This window comes from Balaenoptera borealis, assembly GCF_965194805.1.
Source record: "Balaenoptera borealis genome assembly, chromosome: 12".
In the NCBI taxonomy this organism is placed as follows: Eukaryota; Metazoa; Chordata; class Mammalia; order Artiodactyla; family Balaenopteridae; genus Balaenoptera; species Balaenoptera borealis.
In genome coordinates this window covers 27,729,427-27,756,634 of record NC_138869.1, presented here as the reverse complement: position 1 = coordinate 27,756,634, position 27,208 = coordinate 27,729,427, and the positions used below count along the sequence as shown (strand labels likewise).

The following is a 27,208-nucleotide window of genomic DNA, read 5'->3' as shown; positions in this document are numbered from 1 at the left end:
AGAGGTGTGCTATTTCTGAAGCATCCTTCACACACGTGTTCTGTTCAGCTCTTAGAAAACTGCCGATTTCACCCTGTCTCACGGAAGCTGAAACTTTAGAAAGCCCTTTTGGGCTCATTATTTCTATCTCCTTTGGGCCTTTTGGGGTTTAAAATATATCTTTGTATCGTATTAAATAAAATAATGGTACCATATACTGTGATTTCTGTTAAAAAAGTAGTCCTCCAGTTCCTCTGTCTGTAGATATGGACCCGTTTAAAATACGTGGATTTAAAAAAAATCAGTTTGGCAGTCATGGCATTTAAATAAAGAGGACAGGAGAGAAAAGTTAGGAAAGAAGCAGTAAGGAAGAATGCAGGCTTGAATCAAAACTGACTCTAACAAGATATGGAAGCGAGTTTAGAAATCTTGTTACTCTAACTGGCCTGTTGATCAGAAGCCTGCAAATACAGAAACATTTATCCTCTTTTAACCATAAGAAGCCAGCCATTTATACGAAAAATCCCCACACTGATACCTGTGTCTGTTTGCCAGTTTTGCCTCAGAGCAGAAACCAGAGCAGCATTTTGGAGTCGGATTAGAGAAGATGGGCCCATGGAAGGCATGGACCCCCTGAGACTCATGGGGCACAGCATGCCTCTCTGAGTGGGGGTCTGACCACGACACAGCCCCATGTACACACACAGGTTTGTCTGCTGCTTCACAAAAGAGCAAGCTACATTGTGGGGCCTTGTTTTTTTACTTGCAGGTATAAAGCATTATCCCGTCACCTCTTCTATATGCAGTCAGACATCACTACAAAGCAGGGAAGTGTGTGGGTAAAGATTTTGCATGTGTGCTTCCTATTCTTGAATCAATCAGGTGGACGTAACGATAAAGAAGTATTTTTGGCAGAGTTATGAGGAATTAATTACAAAATAAAAATGAGAAAATACCGTGTAATGCAGTAAACAGGACCTCACTTGTGTGTTGGGTATTTTTGTATGCACAGGTGGATTTGCAGCTGCAGTCACCACGCCTCTGGACGTGGCAAAAACCAGAATCATGCTGGCAAAGGTAAGTGGTAAAATATTGTAATGTAGACACAACAGATGCTTGTATCTGTTAGCACTTAGGGCTTACATGTATATAAAGTGAACAAAAGTGGCGTAACACCTATAGTTAGCAGCCTTTTGCTGCCTGTTGAAGCACTAATGAAACTGCCTTTGGACAAAGCAATATCCACAGGAATCGCTGTGACTGATGTCTGGGTAGCATTTTACCTTTTTGCAGTCATTTTCACCTGTATTATGTGAACAGGGAGGGCTGCTAGGGCCTCTGCCTGGTGATACGATTTTCAAAGAATCTCTATTTTTACTGGTGACAGACCCGAGGCTCAGAGCGTTGGCCTGCTTCATGCCATGCAGCAAGTATGAGGCTCTGAACTTACAAGAGTGAAGGCTTATTAAGCCTTCACCAGATGAATCAGGACATTTTTCAGAATTGTTAAAAAAAAAAAAGTCGTTAAGTAAAATTGTTTTTGAAAAAGCTGGACTGAGAGTTCAGGGAATGGCATACATATAACATACCTGGACCAAAACAATAAAAACTAAAAAGTCATACCCTTGTGGAAACGTGGAACAAATAAGGGCAGAATCGTAGTATGTGTAGCTTGATAGGGCGAAGCCTGTTTTAACTTGAACACAGTATTCTTGGTTAAGTGTGTTCATTAGCCACTTAGGTAAGTTTTATAATCATACCATTCATACTGATTATTCCCCGTTCTCCTCAGATGAGTTAATACCGCTTTCAGTATCTTTCCTGTTCAATAGTAATATGTGAATTATCTGGGTTAAGCTCTGCTCATAGGCTGACAGTGAGAGAAGGAACCTAGACAAGCTACTTCTGGTGGGAAACGGGCCAACTCAGTGCTTGCTTGTGGGTTCAAGTGTGAGGGCTTCTCGTCTAGTGAGATCCAGAGGTCCTGATTCCCGGGAGACCCCCCAGTCTATCTGGAACTGTGTCCTACAGGAGGGTGGTGGCGAGCCGTGTATCTGAGGGTATCTAGAGCCTGCTGTAAGTTGGTTGGGGAGTTTCGTGAAATGATGGTTTCTCTTTTGTCTTTCCACACAGGCCGGCTCCAGCCCTGCAAGTGGGAACGTCCTCTCTGCCCTGCACGGGGTCTGGCGGACACGGGGGCTGTCAGGGTAAGGCTGGGAAGGGAGGCCCCGCCGCTGCCGCCGTCCACCCTCCTTCTCCTTTAGCCCAGCATCAGGAGAGCACCCACCCTTCCTTTTGCGTGCCCTGGTTGGGGTATCATTTACTTTTATCGTACACAACGTTACGTTTGACGTTGCTTACGTGAGATGATATTGCACAGTCGGGTTGACGCAGTGTCATAGCGGGTGATTCCCATCTCATCGTTAGATGGCATCCACCTCTGTGGCCTCTGCCAGGTTCTGGATTGCAGCACTGAGAAAGCCGGCGTCCAGTTGTGTAAGGCAGGACGCAAGTGACGAGGAAAGCATTGTTAGAAGAAAGCGTCTGTGGTTTGGGGCACTTTTTTTTAACCCTTAATAGTTATCACGTTTAGCATAGCATAGTGCCTGACACCTCCCTTGCAGCTCACGGCTCTGCATCATCTGCAAAGGTCTCTTCACGATGCTATTTCAGCATTGCTTTTACAACATGTAAACCTGTCTAAAGGTTGGGATCTGTAACAGGTAGATGAAATCACGATTCTCTCTGGAATCATCTACCAGGGATTTTGCTGAGAGAGCAAAGCGGCAGCCTCCTGTAGGGGAAGGTTGAAGGGAGCCTAGTGACAGGGCAGGTGTGAAACAGCATGGCCACGGCGGTGCCACCTCCTCGTCCCGGTGCTGTGTCGATCATTTATTTGACTCTAGTTTTGTGTCCGTTTGGCAGGTTTTATTGCAGCTCGTTGACAGCCTGGGGAACATGGGGCAGGTTGGTCAGGCCGCAGGCCAAGGGTATTTTGCAGGAGTTAACAAGCCCCATCCTCTATTCAAAACAGGTAACGGATGGTTTCGTTAAATGTGCCAACTCTCAATGGCTGCTGCTTGCCTGAAGGACAAAGGGTTTGGAGACAGGGGCTGGGTTTACCAGAAAGGAGTAACTGAGCCTTGGAGGGCAGGGTGGTAGCTTGTATGTCCTGAGTCAGTGATTTATGGCTAATAGATTATAAGTAGGTAGGAATCTGGTTGCTCATAGCTGAGGCACGTTGATTGTGACACAGGATCCTCATTGCACAGTGAAATGGTGTGAGGAAAAAAGAAGAGCTCTGAAGTAGCAGGGAAAAGATTCTTAGGGCTTCAAATAGTGACTGGGCCACATAGAGGTATTGCATGCAGTAGCTGTTTTAGGTCATAGAGTCAAACTGCTAAATTTCACTCTTACTTGTTTCGATATAGTTCTTATTAGAGTCTGTGGCAACTATTGGTCACAGCTAGGCCCTTGACTTTAGCCCTGTGGAGTCCGTGTGGAGCCGCAGCCCGTCCGCCTTTCTCGAAAATGTGGTGATACTCGGGGATGGCATAGTCGGCAGGACCGTGGCCCCAAAAACTCGTGGACAAGGAATTTCCTTAAGTAGATGATTGAAACTAAACCTTCCCTGTCCCAGTGGTGGTGTTATCTAACCAGGCAGTGCCAGAATTACAGGCAGAGGAAGGGTGTCATCAACATGCTGAGGGCCTATTCCTGTCCCTGCTTTCAGCCCTGAAAAGGTAATTTGGATTTTTGCCGATCTTCCAGAAGCTTCTAAAGTCTTGGGCTCTCATTAGTATGCCCAGTGTGGTCCTTAGCAGAGTATTTCAGGCAGCTAATGACAGTGTTCATTAGCTTCCTATTAACGTGATAAAAGACAACAAGTAATTGGACCAGAGAACTGTAACGAGAAGCAAACAAAACCTCCTGCGAACGTGGGCCACTCTTCTGAGCAGTGGTCCTAGGCTTCCCCAGCCGCCGCCTCTGTCGGTTTTCCATGCAGAGCCCCGGTGGGCTCCGGAACACACCTGCCGGGTTTAACAGAGGATTCGAGCCGCCTCCCCACCTGCAACGGGCTGGTGCTGAGCTCTCGGCGTAAATTAAAGTGGTGACACTTGGGTCTCTCCGTGTTGGTTCACATGGGGAGGGACCACGTTCTGGCACCCGATTTGGAAGATGTGCCCTCAGGCAACTTGGTTTCTCTGAAATAAAAATACCACACGCTCACCGAGCCCAACAGCCCGAAAGCAGATGGGAAACCTGTTTATCCAGCGTTGCTCCTTCCTCCCTTTCTTCGGCTCATCACCTGGCCTTTTGTTTTCCTCTCCTGTGCCCTTTATGTCCTCACCGCTGCTGCCCAGTGTCCCCCCAAGCGGCGCCCGGCCCTGTGCTGAGCGCCTGACGTTTGTCATCTCGTCGTCGTGCGGTCCCTCCAGTGCAGCCCTGCTCTGTTCAGCCTTCGCGTCTGCGTTGCGTTGGGGCCCTCACTGTACAAATTACTCTAATGATGTTAACACACAGTTGTCATCTAGCGAAGCCATCAATTGCTTCCATCTGCCCCTCGCATGGAGCAGCTGAGCTCATTAGCAGCGGGGAGAGGAATGAGACACTGGCTGTAGAAACAAGGCAGGGAGGGAGGGAGGGTTTTGTGGCCAACGTGGTTTCCACAGCTCAGCCCCTGCTGACCCCCCCCTTCCAGCACTTCTCTTTGTAGGACGGGGGCAGGGAGATGAATCTCTTTTCCGGGCCACAAGGACACAGTGGCCTCAAAGCAGTAATTTAGGGGCCACCTCATGCAAAAACAGTTTGCATGATGCTGGGCTGAACAACTTTTTTCCTTCCAAGTGTATTTTGGTCTTCTGTAGAATTTTCACGTAGACAAGAAAAAGAGGTTCTCATTTCGTGTAGTATTTTACTTGACGATTTAAATCCTCAGTTAGCTAACTAAACTATGGGCCCCCTAGAGCCGCTCTCGAGTCCGTTTTGCTCAGAAGTGCTGAGGGCTACACACAGGGCGGTCAGGCTGGCCTCTCCCGGCCGTCACACAGAAAGGAGGCAGCCGGGCGGCTGTGAACCAGGCCACGGGGGTTTCCTTCCGGTCCCTTTCTTGGCACGCCTCCCTTTAGCTGAGCATGGAGGTTCCCCAGACTTTCCAGGCTACACAGGCTACTGCTGGCATAACCTCCACGTTTTCAGCTTTCGTCCCTGGATCCGACCCTAAGTCTTTTTAGTGGTCAATCCACTAGTTCTGATTTTGTAATTTTGTTCTCTGCTTACACAAGTAACACTCTTGGTAAGATAAGGTTCATTGTTGCAGAAACACAGGCAAAGTCTCCTGTACCCCTTGCTCCCCAGAGAAAGTTGAGGATGCATCTCGGCCGTGTTTGTCCAACATGCAGTCACATTATACATACAGCTTTGGGACTTGACTTCCTTCAGAACCTATTTTGTATACGTTCCGTGTCGGTCCCTATGGACGGCCTTATCAGCGGCACAGTCTCCCGTGTGCGTCCGCCGTAGCATCATCTCTGTAACCAGGGAGCAGATTCTTTGCAGTTTGTCTCTTATCAGCACCACCACGATGACCATCTTTGAACAAATACCTGTGCATCGCTCTGGGAGGGTTTTAAAGAATGACTCCCCACTTTACATCCCCAGTAACATTGTTCTTTTACTCTGCATTTCTTTGCTTCTTCCAAAGTTGCAACTTGGATGGTAACTGGCTCTCTGTAGTGCTTGGGGACGGAACCTGCAATGAGGCGCTGCTCCCCTCCCACCTGGAACCCACTCGCCTTCCTCGTCCTTTCTTAGAGGGGAGAGAAAACAGGGAATCCATGGAGATTCGATTCCCCGCGCGGCATCGCCTTTGTGGGTCTCTAAGGACAAAATGGGACGGAGTGGGTCACTGGGAGGGGCAGCAGAGTCGTCCGGAAATCTTCCCCATCACCCAGGGCCCACCTCAGGTTTCCGGGGAGAGGGTGGGGGGCTGGTGCCCTCCAGCCTTCCCTAGGATTCAGCCCTTTGACTTCTCTATAAAAAAAAGTCAATTTCATCATCTCTTGAAAGCAAAAATGGTGTGACAGTCTTAATAGAACTGTCGTGGGGACAGAGTTACTGTGTCTTGACTAATTGCTGGGCTGAACTGTGGGTGCTCACAAGTAAGCTGTTTGTATTCAGCCGCCTTAGCCAACAAGCAGCTGGGCTCCAGCTTCAACAAGTCTACTCGGGAATGTAATTTAGTGCCATTCTGAAAGGAAAAACAGACACATTTTAAGTGCTGTGTGGGGTTAAATGAGCGTGGTGTGTTGAGTGGAGCAAGCTGTGGGTGTTGGAATTGAACCTTTTTTACACACAAAATTAAAAAAAAAATCTTTCCTCCTCCCTTCCCCCCCGCCACCCCCCCCACCCCAGATTATTTGCAGGTGTCTTCCCTCGAATGGCAGCCATCAGTCTGGGAGGTTTCATCTTTCTTGGTGCTTATGACCAGACTCGCAGCTTTCTGCTGGAACTTGGCAGAGAGAGTCCATGAATCAGAGACGGCCCCTGCTTTCAAGAAAGGGTCCTGCTGTGAGAACTGTTTCCCCTCCGGTGAGCAGCTGTTTGGCCATCTAAACAACAGAACGCAGCGCTCAAGTCCAGTTCTGCTCAGATTACGACATGGAGAACGCATCTTCCGTGCTGCAGGCTGGCCGGGATGACGTCATCGGCCTGGTTCCCAGAGTTCAGAGAGAAAAGGATGTCCACAGCGGTACTTTGAACAATTTTCTCAGAACCCCTTAATAAATAAGTGTGGCAACGCTGAGTCCAGGCCCTTTCAGAGCCTTCGTTTGATCTGTATCTGATCTTTCATTTCCTGCCACCTGACAGTGGAATCAGCCAAAAGGCAGAGATGGTTATGATTTTAAAAGAATGGCTAGAGTAAGTAAGTAAAGGAAGGAGACTCGGGAAGAAGGTTGGGGGTGTGGGTGGCTTTTCTCCCCTGGGTTAACTCCGACGGCATCGGCTTACAGCCTGGTGTAAAAAGAACGAACTACATACAGGTGCTCAGCCAGCATCCTTGCTGGGTCACCAGGCTGCTGGTCTTAATTACCCTCACATTTCACCTATAAAAACAATTGTATTCTTTTACAGAGAGGTGTCCGGCGGCCCATGTGGTGTGTGAGAGAGAAACCAGTCGCAGCCCAGTGACTAGGTGGGCCCAGCGGGCTTCGCGGCAGGAGGGCCGTCACTGACCTGGCTCCTCTCCACTTCAGACCCAAAGCAAGGGCCGGGCCGGCTTTGGAAACGGGGTGGGTTCATCATTCCTAATCACTAAGGTTTGTTGCTTGGAGTTTTAAGCTCAACACTAGAAATCAAAGAGATGAAGAAGTGGGAAGGTCACCATCTTGGAGCTCTACTAATAAGCTCCAGGTGTTAGAAAAATTCAGAAAGCAATCTCAGGAATCTAGTGGTGTCATGTTTTCCCTGGAGCTACGGGTATATATACCATTCTGCTTTGACTAAAAACTTTTTTTCCTTTTTGGGGGTGGGGTGGGGGGGAAGGTACATACTTCAGGCAGGATGACTCCCTTACAAAGGCAATCTCTGGAATTAATTAAACAGGATGCAGCAATGCTGGTTAACGGAGGTATAAAAATAACCCCACCACACACTTAACATTTTATAAATGAACCTTTATTAAAGACACTTCAATGCCATTTGTTAGACACTTCAATATTTTACATGTTGCTTTTCAATGTACATTGTACCAAAATTTCTATAAATAAATAACTTTGTACATAAAAGTAAGTAATACTTCCTCTTTCACATTGCCTCTCAGAAGCAGCAAATTCACATATTTTGTGGAAGTAAGAATCAGTTAACTGTTGAGAACAAAATTGTAAATGTGCTTACCTTTTGGAACAGTGATGACATCTGACAGTGAAATTTAACATAGGTAAGTAACAATTCTGTCAGTACCTCCCTTCAGCTTTTTGGCCAAAGGAACTTTGCTTTCTGAGATTTTTTTTAAGGACCTTGTTTCAATGTAATTTTTCCTGAAATACACATTGGCACTCACAAGATGGTTAGCAACAGGTCTCAAAAAAGTGCAAATATACCCAGAACCCGGGTCAAGGGCTAATCGCTTAGAGTCCAAGCCCGGGTCCATCTGTGCGAGGGAAGGAAATGGACAGGCCTGCTCTGCACCCTCAGTAAAGACACGCTAGCCCTGAAAAGGAGGGACTCGGTTTTTCCTCCCCCAAGGCCAATGTAATATTAATTATATCGGCAGAACTAAAACAAACATCGCTATTGAAAAATCCACAGGTACCAACACCAGCAGCCTCTATCTATCTAATTAAAAAGCCTCAAATGACCATCGAAGGATCCTGACAAGACCACATTCGCCTTTATCACAGAAGGAAGAAGAAAGGCAGTGCTTAATTGTTCGAACCAATTGCTTGTGGTGGATTAACAACCTCCATTCCACTTGTTTGTTAGAGAAGGAACTTAAACCTATGAGAAGTCCATCACTGCAAAGGAACATGACATCTGCCCCTCTGGGCTCTACGGGGAGGTCACTGCGAGGCCATCCACACACAAGCAATACTGACATGAAGTTACTTCCAATGCCAGTGGAGTCTCTGCCGGTAAAACACCCGAGGGGGTCCGCCCTCCCAAGTGCAATACCAAGCCAAGGACCTTCGCTTCCCTCCCACCCACCAAAAACTCCTGCAAACAAATGTGGTTTGTAGCTCCTAGGAGCTCCATCCATGCATTAAGGCACCAGAACTATCCCCACCGTCCAAAATTAAACAGCAACCTGGTATGAAAAATAATATTGTCAAAATTGTACAATTTTTTTTTCTGTTAACCATGCACTAAAGATTAAAATAGCCTCTGTAAAAGATATATATAATATATATGCCATCTCTGCAAACTCTTATGTACAAGGGTATCAAATACTTTTCTGCCTTTTGTACACAATAGCCTCTTGCATTTCTGTGCTTCAGCTGCAAGTCCTTCAAACTGCTGACGCTCCCCACGGAGGTGGAAACTATGTACAAATCAGTGATGCTTGAAGCCGCCAGGCTCCCTCACAGCCTCACCCACCTCTCCGTCCTGTAGACATCGACGCCACAAGAGCCGAGGTAGACAAAGCCTAGCTTTTGGGTGCAAACAGCAGCGGCGCGCTCCGTCTCCCGGGCGGCTGTCCCGTCATGGGTGTGGACTCAGAACCGGAGTCACAGGCTTGGGGGAGGTGTCCGTTGGAAAGAAGCAAGTGCTGGCCTTCGCTGGGCACGTCGGGAAAGCCCGAGGCAGCTTCTGTGAGCTCAGGCTTGCCTGGAGTTAATGCACACGAAGGCTGCAGGTCTAAGGGGTCCAGCTCACACAACCGCGCTATCGTCCAAGAGGAGGCCCCTAGAAGGAGGAGAAGGAACAGGCCACGTCAGCCCCCTCCGGCCCGGCCGAGTCCGCGCTCCCCGCCACCTGCCACTGCCTCGGAAGACAGTGCCACGTTACCTTTCCCATCTAGAGGCGCCACTGGCTTCTTCAAGGCTGCCAGCATTCTGTCGTGGTTACTGGGGTAGAGGGACCCCCTGCAGTGGCCGCGGGACCCGTCAGCTGCCCCGCTGCCCCGAGGCTGTGGAGAGCGTGGGTGGCCGCTCGGGCTGGGCTGCAGGCTGCTCAGGGTTCCTGGCTGTGTGCTGTCTCTGGGCACAGGCTGAGGACAGAAGGCCCGCTCCTCGGAGTGACTGTGCGCCTCGGTGCTGCAGTCGCCGCACACCGCTGGGCCGCCGGGCTCTGCAGACAGAGCCGGAGACGCGTGAGACCCATCGCCACGCAAGTCTGCATCCCACGCAGAGGACAGGCTGCTCAGCTCTGCGGCCGTAAGGCCCGAGCCCTGCTTTGATCAACTCTGTAGCCAGCCCCCCTGCCAAGTCTGTTCACAGAAAAAGGACTTGGGCAAACACCGAGCCATTAATGAAGAACAGAGCCCTTCCACGTTGAAACGTTTCAGCTTAATTTCTTAATCAGAGCACGAAGTCATACACTCTGATCTCAGGGAACAAAAAAAATCCCACTTGCGTGAGCATGCACCATATAATGTCAGAAGTCTTCTGAACAATTAGAAATTTAGCCTCACAACGGCCCTGGTGAAAAGGTACTCTGGTTTGGGCCTTAACCCTTTATTTCAGTCAGTCACTTACAAATCTAGAATACTCATGCTCAGGCTTAGCACACCATAGTTTTATTTAAGAGACATCCTCTTCTGGAATTTAAAAAGAGCCAGGCCAGAGCTTCCTGTTTATGTATTGAATGCCAAATTCTAAGACAGCCTGACATCAATTATGTCTCCCCCCACTTTCACTTAATGAGTAGGTCAACCCAAACTTTGATTTCAAGAGCAAAATACTTTTCCTGACGAAAGCCTCTCATACCCATCATTTTCTGTGGACCAAGTGTGCCATCGGCCTTCTCCACCACTTTCCACTGCTCCTTCGTGTACCCGACGCAGAGCTTGGGCTGCCTGCACGTAATGCCGTGAGCTTCCACCTCGGGAAAGAGGCCTGCATCGCTCGGACAAACACCTGCAACAGACTCCCACACGGTTAGACACTCTGGGCTTAGTCCGCACTTCACAGGAAGCCGTGAGAACGGGCAAGGCCGCCAGAACGGGGACATTTTTCAAAGTGTTCTTTCCAGTGCTGGGTTATCGGGCTAACCAAGAGGTCCAGCAGGGAACCTTTTCGAATACTGCCTTCCCAGCAGGCAGGCCTTTCAGCATTCAGAGCCATGACGGTGAGCAGTTCTTGGCAAGGATAAACGCGCCCCTAACAAACAAGGGCTGCTCAGCCTCCCCTACTCTTGGGGGCACTTTGTACCCTGAGAGACTGGAACAACAGACCTGGGCGCTTCCCCTGTGCAACGAGTGGCTTGGTTTCAGTACCTGTCACGTCCTTTGCTGCTCTTATCTCAGGCAGTCCTACCCTATTCAGACTAGGAGTCCCACCCTCTCCCACCCTATCCCAATACGGTGACTTCCTGGGGGATGGGGATTTTAAAACCTTGCAGAACTTGCACAGGTCAAGTCCAAAAAAACCCAAGGGAAGGCTTGAGTCATCCAGCCTGCCAGGTCACTACATATGCTTCATGTGATACCAGGCAGCTGCCCCAGGCCGGAGCTGGCAGCAGCCCCAGGGGTCGCAGCTGCACCGAGGGCTGAGGCCTTACCGTTGCTCTCGATGTGCCCATTGGCCTGGTGGCCACCCTCAGTCCTGACCATGGTTTCCTGTCGGTCAGAAAGGGTCCCCTGAGAAGAGAGGTAGCTCGGAACGTCTGGTGGCACGATGGTTTCATCTGCAAGGAGACAGGACAGTCAAACACCAGGGGTCCCAATCCTTCGAGGTGACAACAAAGGCAGACACAGGAGACCCCAGCAGCCGCTGTCAGGCTGTGCAGAGACACCCTGTGGAGTCTGCGCACTGGAGAAGCCCTCCCAGGACCTGCTCAGCCTGACTTTACATCCAGGTGTGAGAGGTGTCCGAGTCCGCACAAGACAAAGCACAGTGATGGGAAAGGAGACAGAACTAAGAGAAGAAGGGACCTGTGAGGTCACTGCAGCAACAGTCTACCACGTGGCAGCAAAGCAAGTGCCAAGGATGCCTCAGAAAACTGCAGAGTTCATAGTGTATTTGAGAGTGTTCCCATTCTAATGTGCAATTCCTGAAAGATGATAGAATGGTGTCATCGAGACCAAAGCCTCAGCTGTCCCGAGTGACTCCACATTCCCAAAGGTTCTAGAGGAGTTCTGGATATACTGAGATTCTCAAAGAAGCCTCTGGCCCTGGCCTCCTTCACCAATGTCCCTGCTTTTCCCCTTCCCTGTGAGTCGCCGCCGCCAACCTGTGTTAGTGACACTGTACTCCTCACTCTTCTTCCTGGTCTGGTAGATGATGCACACCCAGACCAGGGAAGTCAGCACGATGCTGCACACCACGGCGATGGTGAAGATGCCCACAGTGGTGCCGTCCTTCCTGCAGCCCGGAGTGGGCAGGACGCTCAGCTGGCTGTGAGCGCGCTCGGTGCCCAGGGCGTTGGACATCTCGCAGGTGTAGCGGCCCGCATCTTCCGCCACCACGTTCTGAACGACCAGCAGCTGGTTGCCGGGGGTGAAGTGGTGCCGTTCGGTGAGGATCAGGGGCCGGTCCCCCTTGAGCCAGGTGATGCGGGGTGGAGGGCTTCCAGTCGCTTTGCACTGGAGAGCCACCGTTTCTCCCACGGATGCCACGCGGTCCTCCAAGGGCACCGCCAAGGACGGGGTTTCTGCAAGAAGTCAGTGGAGGTCTTACGGTTATTCTGTGGGCCTCGGCTGCTATACCTCTGCCTTGTCTCCTGGACCAAGGAAAATCCAAGACATCAGTGAAATGCCATCTAAGATCTTTTAACAGAGTGGCAAGCTTTTCAGAAGATTTTCTACCAGAATGACTAAATCATTACTATTCTGGGGATGAACTAACCTCCAGCCACAGAAACCCCTATGGTTCCCAGACTGCCCTGTGACAGGCCCAAGTTTATCCCTGACCCAGAGCAAATCCATCCTGCCCGATTAGAGGGCAGTTCTATAGGTAGAGTGTCTTATACCTAAGCCCGGTAAAGACTCTTCTGATCCACTGGCTATCTTATTTTTTTTAAAGAGATGGAACTACTTGTTTAAGAAAATCTTAGAAGCCTAAAATTTTAAACAAAGAAACAGCCTACCACAGTCACCTACCACAATCACCTAGGCTTCACAGAACAGTTTGAGAGAACCTTGCCTCTAGGTACCTAGGATAAGTAAGAAAATCTCTCCCTCTCACACATACACAGATGCGCGCGCGCACACACACACACACACACACACACACACTCACACACTCACACACTCACACTCTCTTCTCTCTCAGTGTATCTATAGTCGAACCTAGGACAGTCAGGGTGGCATTCGCTGAAATGGAGCCGGCCGAGTTCTGGGCGGTACAGCTATAAACCCCCATGTCATCTATCTTCACATCAGTGATGAAAAACACATCGTCGTCTGGCATGACATGCATGCGTCGCTCACGAGCAGCGGGGAAATCTGTGCCTCCATCCTTCTGCCACGCAATCTGGGGGTTAGGGTGGCCAGTGGCAGCACATTCAAGGCGGGCCATGGTGCCAGTCCGGATGGCAATGTCGTGGGGCATTTTGGTGAATGATGGCAACACTGCAAAACAGAAGCACACAGGGTTGAGTTTTTAGAAAGCTGGAATGCAAAGGCCAGGAGTATCTTCTGTCAAACTGACCTTCCCCACCACTGCGAGTGAGTTCACCAGCCTTCATGCCAGCATCTGCCCAGAACCACTACTGCCCCCTGTAAATCAGGAGCTGAGGTTTCCAAGGGCCGCCCGGCTTCTCCTACCGGGGAGGGGGTGGGCGGAGGAGCAGTTCCATCAGTCTCTCTCGTCACACGCCCGAGGCTGGCTCTCACCCCCTCAAATGTAAGGCTTTCCTGAAACATCTCCCTGCTGTCCGTCATGTCGTGATCAGTCTGTACAGGGATATCCCCTAAATGCCAGGGCCTGATACTTGCCTGCCTTAATCACCCGGAGAGAGCCTAGGAAACAAGAATATCTGCTCCTGCAAGATGCTATGACAGAGAGGAGGTGACATGCCTTCACCCTGGGGAAAGCAATGGGATGGCTCTTCCCTCTTGAAGAAAACTCATTTAGGAGCAGTGGTACCGGAACCGTATTCCTGTATACACACGAGCGGAAAGCATTCCACCAGCTTATTTATCCCAAATATTCCCTGAGACAGTGCTAAGGGTCCAGCCAAATGTCGGGCGTCACTGCTGTACCCATCAAGGTTGCTTTGGTGGGGACTCTTAACAGTTCCCTGAGCTTTTGAGAAACAGTGAGGACTCCTTCAGAATAAGCCAAGACAACCGGTCAATGTGTGGTAAAAAAAAGTGTGGGATTTTTTTGGGGGTCTGTAAGGGCTGAGAGACGAGGGCAGTTCTGGCACTTTTTAACTGTAATAATCAAGAAAATCTTGTTAGATTACTGGGGCAAGGGGTTAACTGCTCAAACTATTTATCTCTCTGTCCTTCTACCCTAAACTCACTACCACAAACAGCCCTGAAGGAGCCATCGCAACAGGCTCTAAAGCTGGCTGCCGAGTAAAAATCCTTGTCGAACACCCACAGACCATTCTGCTGTCAGGCTGGCTGCCCTACCACTGCCGGACTTGGCCCCGCCCAGGCTGGCCCCAAGGCTGTGCCATCTCCTCAAAGGGCATCAGCTTCCCCAGCATCAGGGTATGCTTGGAATCTGGATACCAGACATCCTGGATTAAGGAGGAGAATAAATGGAAAAAAAAAATACAAGGTTTGGGGCTACACTGTCACTTGACACAATAACTGGATTAAAAAAAAAAAAAAAAATCACCCAAAACGAAGAATGCAGTGAGAATAACCCTACAATCTACAACACTTGTTCTGGGCCCAAGCCAGGTAACAGTACAATACAATAATGTCCCGGTGAAGCTGGTGTGTCTCCCGTCTCAATCATTTCCACACGGATGACAGAACAATCACGAGTGTGGCTCTGCAGAAATCTTACACCCCAATGGCGAGACGGCACGTGCATACCATTCACAGTGAGCCTAGCCTTGTGCGAGTAGGTGGAGCCGAAGTGGTTGGTGATGACACACTGGTAGCGGCCCTCGTGCCCGAAGGTGACGCGGCGCAGGTGCAGGATGGTGGTGTACTCCATCACCTCCCCGTCCTGAGCACGGACGTGGGCGAAGTTCTCCATGTCGGCATTGGCCAGCCCCTCGTTGTCCTTCTTCCAGGCGAACGTCATCGGGGAACTGCTGCTGCTGGCGGCCGAGCAAGTGAAGCGGACATCCTTGCCCACCACAGCTGTGGTCGTCTCCGGCTGGGTGATAATCTGTGGCTTGGGTACGTCATCTGGGGTGAGAAGAGCCAACTGTAAGTCACTCAGACTTCCAGACACAGGGACCAGCTGCTGTTCACGCGAGGGAGAAATTGAGTCAGACCCGAGCAGGGACCCGTCCTTTCGGGGTCCCTGTGCACCCTCAGCGCCACCCAACACTGTCAGGGACTTGCACCGTGGCTGTCTGACCGTATCCAATTACAGATCCGTGAATGGTGATCCCTCTATGGTCACGCTCTTCGATTCAGACACATCCACCAGTACTCAGTTATCAAAGCAATGCGCAGTTTTCATGAGAAGACTACATACACAGATTTACTCACTGTCACACAAGACTCACAGGGTCAACCATGAATGCAAGGGCCTCACCCACAAACTTTACTCCAAAGGGAGTAGGGGATGAAGTACTTCCAGAACGTCAGAATAAAGACTTCTGAAAATCTGTACCTCCTATTAAAGCAGTGAAAATATAAGCAAAAAATTATCACAATCAACTTCTTCGGAATCTTAGAAACTAGCTAAAGGCTAGAACAACCCATGAAGTGTTAATTCAAGAAAACACCTGAATCTCGGGAAGAAAAGTGAGCTTTATGGCATTATAACCTACCCGAAGTCCCATCCTTCTCTCTCCAGCTCTACAGGAGCGTTAAGACTCAACAAGCCTAGCAATCAATGAGGGGGGGCATGGTGAGCTGGGCACGCCCACAAAAGCTGCATCTTCGGGGCTTGCGTTTATTTGACCTGATACAGTTTGCTCAGCAAGGGAAGCCCTGTCCCGGGGGCATGTGGTAAAAATAATCAGCAGTCAGTGCTGAGGCAGAAGTATCAGTTGGAACCACTGACAGGCTGGGCAGGAAACTGCAAAGGAAATTGGGTGAATGAAATGTCATCAGCAGGCTTTGAAAAGGGCAACATGTTCCCGAGGACCGCGAAGGCCACCTGCATGTGCAGCGCTACGTGTATGCCCAGGAAAGACCCCAGAGGGTCCAAATTTCTTCCCTGTGACCCTCATCGAGGATCAGTGCAAACAGGAAGTGATGGCACACCCCCAACACACAGCAGAGATGCTGGGCAAAGGACAGGAGGCCTGAAATAATTTAAGGACTCTGTCCAATCATTAGCTAACCACTAAGCCAACCACAGAGGGACTAAAGTGGCTGCATAGAACAGATTTTACAACATTTGTCCAGGAAAGTCACTAAACAAGTAAACTGTAACAAACAGAACAACAAACCCCAGGGGAAGACACAGGGCAGATCTGATTTCCAGAGTTGCTACACTACTTCAAACACTCTTTTATCAACATAGAAAAAATAGAAAAAAAACACGCAGTCAATAGAAACTGACCTTGAGGAAGTCCAGATCTTGTACCTACTAAAAAAAGACTTTAAATTGGCTTTATAAATATGCACACAGAACTAAAAGAAACCACGTCTAGAGGGAAGTATGTAAATCCTTTCCCACCAAATAAAGAATATCCAGAAAGAGCTAGAAATTGTAAAAATAAACCCAATATACATTTGGAGTTTAAAAGTACAATAACTGAAATAAAAAATTCACTAAAGGAGTTCAACAGCTGAACTGAGCTGGCAGAAGAGTCAGGGAAATTGGGACAGGTCAACTGAGGTTATCCAGTCTGAGAAACAAAGAAAAAAGAATGAAGAAGGTGAGCAGAGCCACCGAGACCGGTGGGATACCATCAAGCATAATAACATACAAATAATGCGAGTCCAAGAAGGAGGAGAAAGAAAAAGGAACAGAAAGACTATCTGAAGAAATCATGGCCCCAAACTTCCCAAGTTGGATGAAAAATTTACATCCACACATCCGAGAAGCTCAGTGAACACCAAATGCAATCAATTCAAAGATCCACACCTAGAAGCTTCATAGTCAAACTGTGCAAAGACAAAGACAATCTTGAAAGCAGCAAGAGCACAGCAACTCTTCACACACAAGGGATCTTCAATAACATTAACAGCTGATGTCTCATCAGAAACCATGGAGGTGAGAAGGCAGTAGGAAGACATGCTCAAAGTACTGAAACAGAGACTGTTAACTAAATTCTATATACAGCAAAACGATCCTTCAAAAATGAAGGAGAAATTACAACATTCTCAGATTTAAAAACAAAAAACCGGAGAGAATTTACTGCTATCAGACCTGCCCTACAAGAAATACTAAAGGGAATCCTTCAGGCTGAAATGAAAAGACGCATCAGTAACTCCACATAAACAAAGAAAAAACACCATTAAAGGAACTACATAGGTAAATACGTAAGAACTTTTGTTTGTGACTCTCTTCTATTCCTCTTCTTTGAGGAACTCTCTTCTGCTCCTCTTCTTTGAAAATATCAACAAAATTGAATAATATGTACTTACAGTAGGGTAGGGAAAAGAGGAGAGAAAGGAGAGAAGACTCAAATACTAAAATCTAGAATCAAAGAAAGGACAATACTACCAACCTTACAGCAACAAAGAAGAATACAGGGGAGTACTATGAGTAACTGTACACCAACAAATTAGATAACCTGTCTGAAATGCACAAATTCTGAAAAAGACACAAACTGAAAGCTGACTCAAGAAAAAGAAAATCTGCATAGATAAAACAAGTAAAGACAATTTTAAAACTTCCCACAAAGAGAAGTCCAGAGCCAAATGGTTGGTGAAATTTACCAAACATCTAAAGAATTTATCACTAATCCTTCACAAATTCTTCCAAAAAAGAAAAAAAAGGAAAAAGAAAAATAGATGAGGGGTGAATATTTCCTAACTCCATTCTATAAGGTAAGTAAGTATTACCTGATAACAAAACCAAAAAAACCCAGAAAACTATAGACCTTTATGAGTAAACATGCAAGAATTCTCTACAGTCAGTAAAACCAAGAGCTGGTTCTTTGAAAGGGTAAACAAAATTGACAAACCTCTGGCCAGACTCACCAAGAAAAGAGAGAGGACCCAAATAAAATAAGAAATGATAAAGGAGAAATAACAACCCATACCACAGAAATACAAAAAACCGTAAGGTAATACTATGAACAAATTCATATATGAATTTGGCATTTGTATATGCCAACAAATTCGACAGCCTAGAATAAATGGACAAGTTTCTAGAAACATACAGCCCACCAAAAAGGAATCAAGGAGAAACAGATAATTTGACCAGATGGATCACTAGGCATGAAGTAGAATCTGTAAAAAAACAAAAACAAAAAAACTCTCTACAAACAAAAGTCCAGGACTAGAATGGCTTCACAGGCAAATTCTACCAAACATACAAAGAAGAACTTATACCGATCCTTCTCAAACTCTTCCGAAAGATTGAAGAGGAGGGAACACTCCCAAAGACATTCTATGAAGCCACCATCACCCTGATACCAAAATCAGACAAAGACACTACCAAAAAAAGAAAATTACAGGCCAAATCTTTGATGAACAGCAATGCAAAAATCCTCAACAAAATATTAGCAAACTGAATGCAACAACACATAAAAAAGATAATACACCACGACCAAGTTGGATTCATCCCAGGGTCACAAGGATGCTTCAACATACGGTAATCAATCAATGTGATATACCACATCAACAAAGGAAAAGACAAAAACCACATGATCATCTCGATAGATGCAGAAAAAGCATTTGATAAAATTCAACATCCATTCATGATAAGAAATCTTACCAAAGAGAGGGAACATATGTCAACATAATAAAAGCTATTTATGACAAACCCGCCACTGAGTATATAATACTCAACAGTAAAAAGCTGAAAGCCTTCCCACTAAAACCTGGAATAAGACAAGGATGCCCACTCTTACCACTTCTATTCAACACAGTGTTGGAAATCCTAGCCACAGCAATCAGACAATAAAAAGAAAAAGTATCCAAATCCAAAATGATGCAACCCACAAGGGCTTAACTTCCGAAATACACAAACAGCTCATACAGCTCAATATCAAAAAAACAAACAACCCAATCAAAAAACGGGCAGAAGACCTAAACAGACATTTCTCCAAAGAAGACATACAGATGGCCACCAGGCACATGAAAAGATGCTCAACGTCGCTAATTATTAAGAGAAATGCAAATCAAAACTACAATGAAGTACCAACTCACACTGACTTGAATAAAAAAAGACCTTCTGTAAGCTAAAAAGTAAATACTTGTTTGTTAATAAATTATAAGAAAAAAATCTTAACAAACATACTAACAAACCAGGGCTTCCCTGGTGGCACAGTGGTTAAGAATCCACCTGCCAATGCAGGGGACATGGGTTCGAGCCCTGGTCCAGGAAGATCCCACATGCCGCAGAGCAACTAAGCCCGTGCACTGCAACTACTGAGTCTGCGCGCCACAACTACTGAGCCTGAGTGACACAAGTACTGAAGCCCACGCACCCAGAGCCCATGCTCCGCAAGAGAGGAGGCACCGCAATAAGGAGTAGCCCCCGCTCGCTGCAACTAGAGAAAGCCCATGCAACAACGAAACCCAACGTAGCCAAAAATAAATAAGTAAAAAATAAATAAATTAAAAACATAAATTAAAAAAAAAACAACAAGAAACTAACAAACCAAATCCCATAACATATAAAAAGATGTTATACCATGACCAAGTTGCATTCATCCCAGGAATGCAAAGTTGTTTTAACATCCAAAAATGTAATACACCATATCAGTAAAATAAAGGGAAAAAATCACGTGATTCAACAGATGCAGAAAAAGCATTTCACAAAATCCAACACTCAACAGGGCTTCCCTGGTGGCGCAGTGGTTAAGAATCCACCTGCCAATGCTGGGACACAGGTTCAAGCCTGGGTCCGGTAAGATCCCACATGCTGGGGAGCAGCTACGCCCGTGTGCCACAACTACTGAGCCTGCGCTCTAGAGCCCATGAGCCACAACTGCTAAGCCTGTGTGCCACAACTACTGAAGCCCGTGCGCCTAGAGCCCATGCTCCGCAACAGGAGAAGCCACCGCAATGAGAAGCCCGCGCACCGCAACAAAGAGTAGCCCCTGCTCGCCACAACTAGAGAAAGCCCGCACACAGCAATGAAGACCCAGCGCAGCCAAAAATAAATAAATTTATTAAAAACAAAATAAAACAAAACAAAACACTCAACAAATTACAAATAGAAGGGAAATTCATCAACTCAATAAAGGTCATCCATGAAAAACCCACAGCTAACATCATACTTAATGGTGAAAGACTGAATGCTTTTCCCCTAAAATCAGGAAAATGACAAGGATGTCTACCCTCATCCTTTCTATTCAACATTGTACTGGAGAACCTGGCCAGGGCAATTAGATAAGAAAAAGAAATAAAAAGCATTCAGATTGGAAAGGAAAAAAACTACCTTTTTGCAAATGACATGATGATCATATATATAAAGAAAATCCTAAGGAATTCACTGAAAAACTATAGAACTAATAAATGATTTCAACTTAGTTACAGGATACAAAATCAACATAAAATTCAATCCCATTTCTATACACTAGCAATGAAAATTTAAAAATGAAATGAAGAACTCCATTTAAGTAGCACCATAAAGAAAAAACACCAACAGGAATAAATTTAGCAAAAGAAATGTGAGACCCGTATAATGGAAGCTATAAAATTTCATTGAAAGAAAGTGAAAAAGAGCTACAAAAAGATGGAAAGACATCACATGTTCACAGATTGGGAAGACTTAATATTATGATGGCAATACTCCCCAAATTAATCAAGAGGTTCAATGCAATCCCTATTTCAAAATCCCAGTTGTCTTTATTGCATAAATGACAAGCTGACCCCAAAATTTATGGGGACATGGGAGGGAACCATAATAGTCAGAACAATCTTCAACTAGAAGACCAAAATTGGAGGACTACGTATGAGCTAATAAAATTGTACGACTCTTAGAAGAAAACATAGGTGTAAATATTTGTGACCTTGTCTCTGGCAATAGTTTCTTAGATATGACATCAAAAGTACAAATGACAGAAGAAAAAAAAAAGAAAGAAATTGGACTTAATCAGAATTTAAAACCTTTGTGCTTCAAATGTCAAGAAAATGAAAAAAAAAAAAAAACACCCACAGATTGGTAGAAAATATTGGCAAACCTTATATCTGATGAGGATCTAGTATCCATAATATATAAAGAACGCTTATAACTCAACAATGAAAAGACAAATAACCAACTAAAACATGGGCAGAAGATTTGAGTAGCCATTTTTCCATGGCAGATATACATATAAGTCCACTAAGCATGTGAAAACATACTCAACATCATTAGGCATTAGGGAATTGCAAATCAAAACCACAGTGAGATTGCACTTCACATTCACTAGCATAGGTAAAATTTAAAAGGCAGTACCAAGTGTTGACAAGGATGGGGAGACATCAGACTCCTCATACATTGTTGAGGGGCAAATGAAATAGTGCAGCCACTTTGGAAAACAGTTTGGCAGCTCCTTAAAAAGTTTAGCATGGAGTTACCGTATGACCCAGCAATTCCTTTCCTAGTATATAACCCAAGAGATTTCACACAAAAACTTGTACAGAAATGTTCATAGCAGCATTATTTATAATAACCAAGACGTGGAAACCACCTGATGAATGGCTAAATAAATGTATACCCATACAATGGAATATTTATTCAGCCACTTAAAAAGTAATGAAGTACTAAAAATACATGATAAAAAAAATTATACTAAGTGAAAAAGACTAGTCACAAAAGACTATGTATTGTAGGATTCCATTTATATGAAACATCCAGAATAGGTAAATCATAGAGACCTAATGTAGAGGAGTGGCTGCCAGGGGAGGAGACAGAGTGACTGCTAATGGTTTTGTGGTTTCTTTTTTGGGTGATGAAAATGTTGTAAAATTAGATAGTAGTGAGGGTTACACAACTGTTCCATATTCTAAAAACCATTGACTTGTACACTTTAGAGGGGTGAATTTTATATGTAAATTATACTTCTCTTTTAAAAAACACTTTGTTTAAATATAATTTCCTTACAATATCATTCACCTATTTAAAGTGGACAATTGCACGGTTTTTCGTATATTCACAAATATGTGTAACCATCATCACAGTCAACTTTAAGAACATTTTTCATCACCTCAGAAAGAACCTCTGTACCTTTAGCTATCACCCCTCTCCCTCCACCCCTCCCCAGCCCTAAGGAACCACTTATCTTTCTACCTTTACAGGTTTTCCTATTTTGGACATTTTATGTGAATGGAATCATATATAACATACAGTCTTTTGTGACTGACTTCGTTCACTTAGCCTTATATTTCAAGGTTCGTCTACATTGTAAGACTGATTCCTTTCTATGACCTAATAGTAGTCCTAATTGTATGCCTATACCACACTTTATTTACCCATTCATCAACTGATGGGCATTTGGGTCATTTCCACTTTTTGGCCAGTATGAGTAATGCTGCTATGAACATTCATGTACAAGTTTTGACGTGGACATACATTTTGCTTCTCTTGGGTATTTACCTAGGAGTGGAGTTGGCGGGTGATACCGTAACTCTACGTTTAACTGTTTGAGACACTTCCAAACCGTTCTCCAAAGCGGCTACGCCAGGTTGTATTCCCCTCCCCCAAAGGGTAGGAGGCTTCCTCACCAACACTTGTTGGTATCCGACTTTTTGATTCTAGCTAGCCTAGTGGGCGTGAAGGGGTTATACTTCCATTTTATAAAAAAGGAGTGGGAGATTCCCACAGAGCTTGAAACTTTGATCTCCTGCCAAGTGTTTTCATGATTCCCATTAGTACTTGATGATTGTTTGCGTTGGAGCCTGAGTGAAAATGTGGAGGTGGCTCTGAGAAATGTGTCAAGACTGCTGCATCTCAGAATACGCCAGGGTCACAGGCCCGAGGCTGGGGGCAGCGTGTCCCAAGTCCTGCCGTGCCTCATATCCAAAGGGAGAGATTATGCCCTGTGGTAGGAGACAGGACGGAGGTGCAGAAAGTGCAATTTCAGGGAGCTCTGTGACAACAGAATGGTCAGGGACCAGAAACCCAAGGAACAATGGATGGCACGGCTATTCCATCCTAGGCAATGGGGGGCCATGTGCACAGTGCCCATGAGAATGACAGTAAAGACAGCTGATTTGGCAGGGCTGCTACCACGTTGATAGTGTTCTTAAGGCTTCCTGCTGGACTGGGTCAGGAGAAAGGAAAGCAAGCCTGCTCTCAGAAGTGATGGAGGTGCTGGTGAGTGGGTGTGTGGAAGGAGGACACCTGTATGTTGATGTCAGCAGGCACACTGGCTACTGCTGTGCCCAAAAAGTAGGACAGAGAAGTGGACCACTGAGGTCCCCAGACCCTACGGGAGCCCCTGTTTGGGAATATCACACCCAAGGCTCAAGGCAGACCAGAGGGATGAAAGGCAGCAGGACGCACACCTGCCCAGCAGTTCCAGTCAGGCCCGGGAGTGCCACCCTCACTCCTGCTTAGAGCAGAAACCAGCAACAACTCAAAATTCATCTCGTTCTTTGAACACATCGTACTGAGCACGAGGCTGCGTCATCTCTATTTGAGTGTGGTGTGTGGTGCCTGTGTGCACGTACGTGTGAGGGTATATGTGTGTGTGTCTCTGTGTTCAGATGCTCACCATTTTCTGTGCTCTTTGCAGCCAAACTTGGACCCCGACCACCCCTGGTCCAAAAGATGGCAAGAGCTACATGCCAACAGTCAGGAGGAAAAAAGAATTTCAAGCTGCAAGTGCCGATTCCAGTGCTTTGGAGACACGGCAAGAGTGCAAGTCAACATGAAGGAATTATTTTTACTACAGCAACTGTTCTCCTGAGACTCATTCTTCCTGTATTTAACCTTTCATTCTTGGGGTTGGAAAGAAACACACAGGAAAACCCCAGCCTCCTATGCTGAGTAAATTCACAGCTAAATCGGGGCACCAGCGCTGTCTTGAAACAACACAGCCATCTTCCTGTAACTGATTATTTGCCGTGTAACTGAAGCAGCTCGTCCTCGCTCCTGATTAAACGCACGCACTCCAAGAACCACATAATGAGGCCACGGCACCGTAAACACGACGTGTGGTTTCAGTGGGAAATAAATTGTATCCAGCAGCTGATGGGTAACCATGGGCTAGGGTTGACTCTGATCACAGGAATCACTCCCATAGTGAAGCCTCCTGGCCTCCTTACCCTTTGTGGGGAAAAAAAAAAATCACAAGGACAGTCTTACCACACACGAAAGCCTCTGGCGGCACGGCAAAGATGCTCCGGCCCTTCAGTGACTCTGGGTGGGCACAGGTGGCTGTCACGAAGCCCTGCAGCGTCCTGCCCAGCAGCCACGGGGGCAGCCACTGCAGCTGGCAGTCGCACAGGAAGCTGTCGCTGCTGATATGGCTGAAAGCAAGACAAAAGGGGCGTGTGAAGTGTGACCGCAAAGAAGGGGTACTCGCCTCTGTGCCCGGAATGACCCATCGCCGCCGATCAGCTTCTGCCGTGAAAGCCAGCAAGCTTGAACGGGAGATGCTCTTTCTTACGGTTCCTCTCCTGCGACCTAGAGCAGTGAGTACGGTCTACCTGGAGACTGTGAGAAAACGCAGCTTCTGGCTCAGTGGGTTAGATTCTGCGTCGCTAACAGGCCGCCAGGTGGTGCCGACTCCGCTGGTCTAAGGGCCACACGTCAAGCAGCAGCCACCTGGAGTTCACACGTGTTCCACGACAGCCACTGCGCTCCTGTGACCCCAGGGACGCCGTCTCCCGGCCTCTGACCATCCCACAGACAGGAGTAGCACAGCCCCCTCTCTGCTTTTTCCCACCCCCCTGATAAGCCACTTGGAGCGGCCAAGCTCAATCTGAGACTCCGATCTAGAGTCCAAAACAAGCCCCGAGAAGGGCTCCTTTTTCTATATGGCTGCTCTGTTTTTATTTGGCAGAGCTGCATGTTTTCTTGCATCCAAATGTCAGCCTCGCGGGCGTGCTCCCCTCTTGTTTGTGTATTTATCTCCACACCAGCGCTATTCAGGAGGCCGGCAGGATTCGGCTCCGCTCCCTAAATAGTGCCTGTGAGTTAATTGCCACTGCCCAGGGAGCATGAGAACGCACAACTTGGGTTTTGTGAGGCTCCAACCAAAACAGAGAATATTTTCTTTTTCATTTCTCAGCAACTGAGGATCAGCTTTTTCAACAGAAATCGGAATCGCCATCTCAGCGGACATTCCTTCCTGAGGAGTCACTTGAAGATAAGTCAGCTGAGGGGTTGAGCTGCCGTGTTCCTGGAAGACCTCGGGCTGTGCGCTCAAGAGCGGAGGTTAGCCTGGCACGAGGATGGACACAGGACTTATGACATGCGCTTCCCTGGAATAAACTGTCCCCGGTACATGGTGACAAAAAAGGGGTACCGGGATGCTCAGAAATTCCCAAAATGTCACATGGGCCAGTGTTAGAGCAATGGCCTCCCCCCATCCCCCACCATATTCCTCAGGCCCCTTTCTCGTTCTCTATTTCACTCTGACCTTCTAATGAGCAGGGCAACCATCAAACTAGTCAACAGCAAGGCAGAATGAACCTGAAGGCAGAGAACCCAAGGCAGACGAAATTACACAGAATCTGCTCTTCGCTCCTGGTCCTCACTGTTCCCAAATGAGCTGGGCATTTTAACCAAATAATTTTGGGAAGTGCTCCTTCAAGACTGAAATAATTGAGCTCAAAGCCATTATAACTGGGATGCTTGCCCACATTAGACCTTACAATCAGCCCTAGGTTTTGTATTTGATGGGCGGTAGGGCTGTGCTTAGCGATACGTGCAGAGCGGCTCTGTTGAGGAGTCACTGTAGGTGGCGGACGGGCCCTCACAGCTGAGAGCGAAGAAATGGCTGAATCACACCCGCCTCTAGAGAGCTTCCCAGGGCAGGCTGTGTGTGGTGGTCGGGAAGGCTGCCGCCAGGCACAGGAGAACTCACGAGCCCAGGCGAAGAGTGGAAAGGGCCTCTCCCTCGTCAGAAGCACCTACGGCTTCCCATCAAGGGGCATCTGATGTGCCTGCCCCTTTCCGCAGGAAGGCCTGGGCACTACACACGGAAGTCTAGGGGAGGACACTGGCCACTGGGGAGACTTTAGGCCCTTATGTCGGGGACAGGGACATATTTCATTTGAACCACAGGAACAAACTGGAGAAAACAAATTTGACGTTTATCCTTGATCAGAAATGTGTTTGGGGGCTTCCCTGGTGGCGCAGTGGTTGAGACTCTGCCTGCCAATGCAGGGGACACGGGTTCGACCCCTGGTCTGGGAAGATCCCACATGCCGCGGAGCAACTAGGCCCGTGAGCCACAATTACTGAGCCTGCGCGTCTGGAGCCTGTGCCCCGCAACAAGAGAGGCCGCGATAGTGAGAGGCCCGCGCACCGCGACGAAGAGTGGCCCCCGCTTGCTGCAACTAGAGAAAGCCCTCGCACAGAATCGAAGACCCACCACAGCCATAAATAAATAAATAAATAATTAAAAAAAAAAAAATCTGTGCTCAAAAAAAAAAAAAGAAATGTGTTTGGAAAGGGTTAAGCCTCACACCGTGCATTCAGGGCATTTGCTGGCCGAGCTCCCTAGAGAATTCCCTGCCTCCTCTGCATGAAACCCTCCTCACACCGAGGGGTCCAGACCTCAGAAGACGGCAGGTACTTTGGGTGGACAGAAGGCTGTCCTAAAGAATGAGTTAGGATGAACGGGACGGAGGGAGAGAAATGGAGGCACCCGGTGGGACACCGCCCTCCCCTCCACACGCACAAATCGCCTCCGAGACCAAGCCTAGGCCAGACGGGGGATCGTCGGTGACCCCAGGACTCTGCAGCTTCCTGCAGCCAACAGGCACGGCCATTCTGGGCCCCCGCCTGCAGCCATCCCGGCACTCCGCTGGCTTATATCGCACATTTTCATGGTTCCAACGCCAAGTGTGTTTCTAATCATCGCTTGTGGAAATTTACCCAGAGGATGACTAAGTGCACAGCACAACCTGCCTTGATCCAATGGGGGAAGAAAATGACCAAGTGGGATTAACCGTTTCTCCCATCAGAGGACTGGGCCCACGGCCAGCCCAAGCTGGGTACATGCAGCGATTGACGGGAAGCCTAGGCAGGGGGCCAAGGCTGAGCCTCCAGAACCACACAGATGCATTTGCGGGGGAGGGGATCCGAGCACCTGGAAGGGCCCAGTTAGTCCCAACTAGAAAACTGTCTCAGGAAACCTGAGTCTTTAGGAGGCCCAAAGGAAAATCTTCTCTCCCTGTCCTGCTCTCTTTCTCTCTCTTCCC

The 27,208-nt window shown here is 47.4% G+C and overlaps 2 protein-coding genes and 1 long non-coding RNA gene across 3 annotated transcripts in view; 2 read left to right on the top strand and 1 right to left on the bottom strand.

Annotated features, from left to right (window-relative positions):
- Positions 1-6,784, top strand: part of SLC25A26 (solute carrier family 25 member 26) — a 301,478-nt gene extending 294,694 nt beyond the window's left edge. Inside the window, exons 17-19 of the mRNA XM_082344816.1 lie at positions 992-1,056; positions 2,113-2,186; positions 6,394-6,784. Of these exons, the coding sequence (XP_082200942.1) occupies positions 992-1,056; positions 2,113-2,186; positions 6,394-6,511 (257 nt within the window). The 3' untranslated portion in view covers positions 6,512-6,784. The remainder of the gene's footprint in view (positions 1-991; positions 1,057-2,112; positions 2,187-6,393) is intronic.
- Positions 6,785-7,634: 850 nt separating this feature from the next.
- LRIG1 (leucine rich repeats and immunoglobulin like domains 1) overlaps positions 7,635-27,208 on the bottom strand; it is a 119,526-nt gene continuing 99,952 nt past the window's right edge. The window contains exons 12-19 of the mRNA XM_082344679.1: positions 24,141-24,304; positions 14,636-14,956; positions 12,929-13,210; positions 11,872-12,291; positions 11,200-11,325; positions 10,407-10,556; positions 9,487-9,768; positions 7,635-9,384 (exon numbers count right to left, since the gene is read on the bottom strand). Coding sequence (XP_082200805.1) covers positions 9,125-9,384; positions 9,487-9,768; positions 10,407-10,556; positions 11,200-11,325; positions 11,872-12,291; positions 12,929-13,210; positions 14,636-14,956; positions 24,141-24,304 — 2,005 coding nt within the window. The 3' untranslated portion in view covers positions 7,635-9,124. The remainder of the gene's footprint in view (positions 9,385-9,486; positions 9,769-10,406; positions 10,557-11,199; positions 11,326-11,871; positions 12,292-12,928; positions 13,211-14,635; positions 14,957-24,140; positions 24,305-27,208) is intronic.
- Positions 24,317-26,415, top strand: LOC309606973. Its single transcript, XR_014232172.1, has 2 exons — positions 24,317-24,469; positions 25,069-26,415. It is a non-coding gene; the product is annotated as an uncharacterized lncRNA (long non-coding RNA).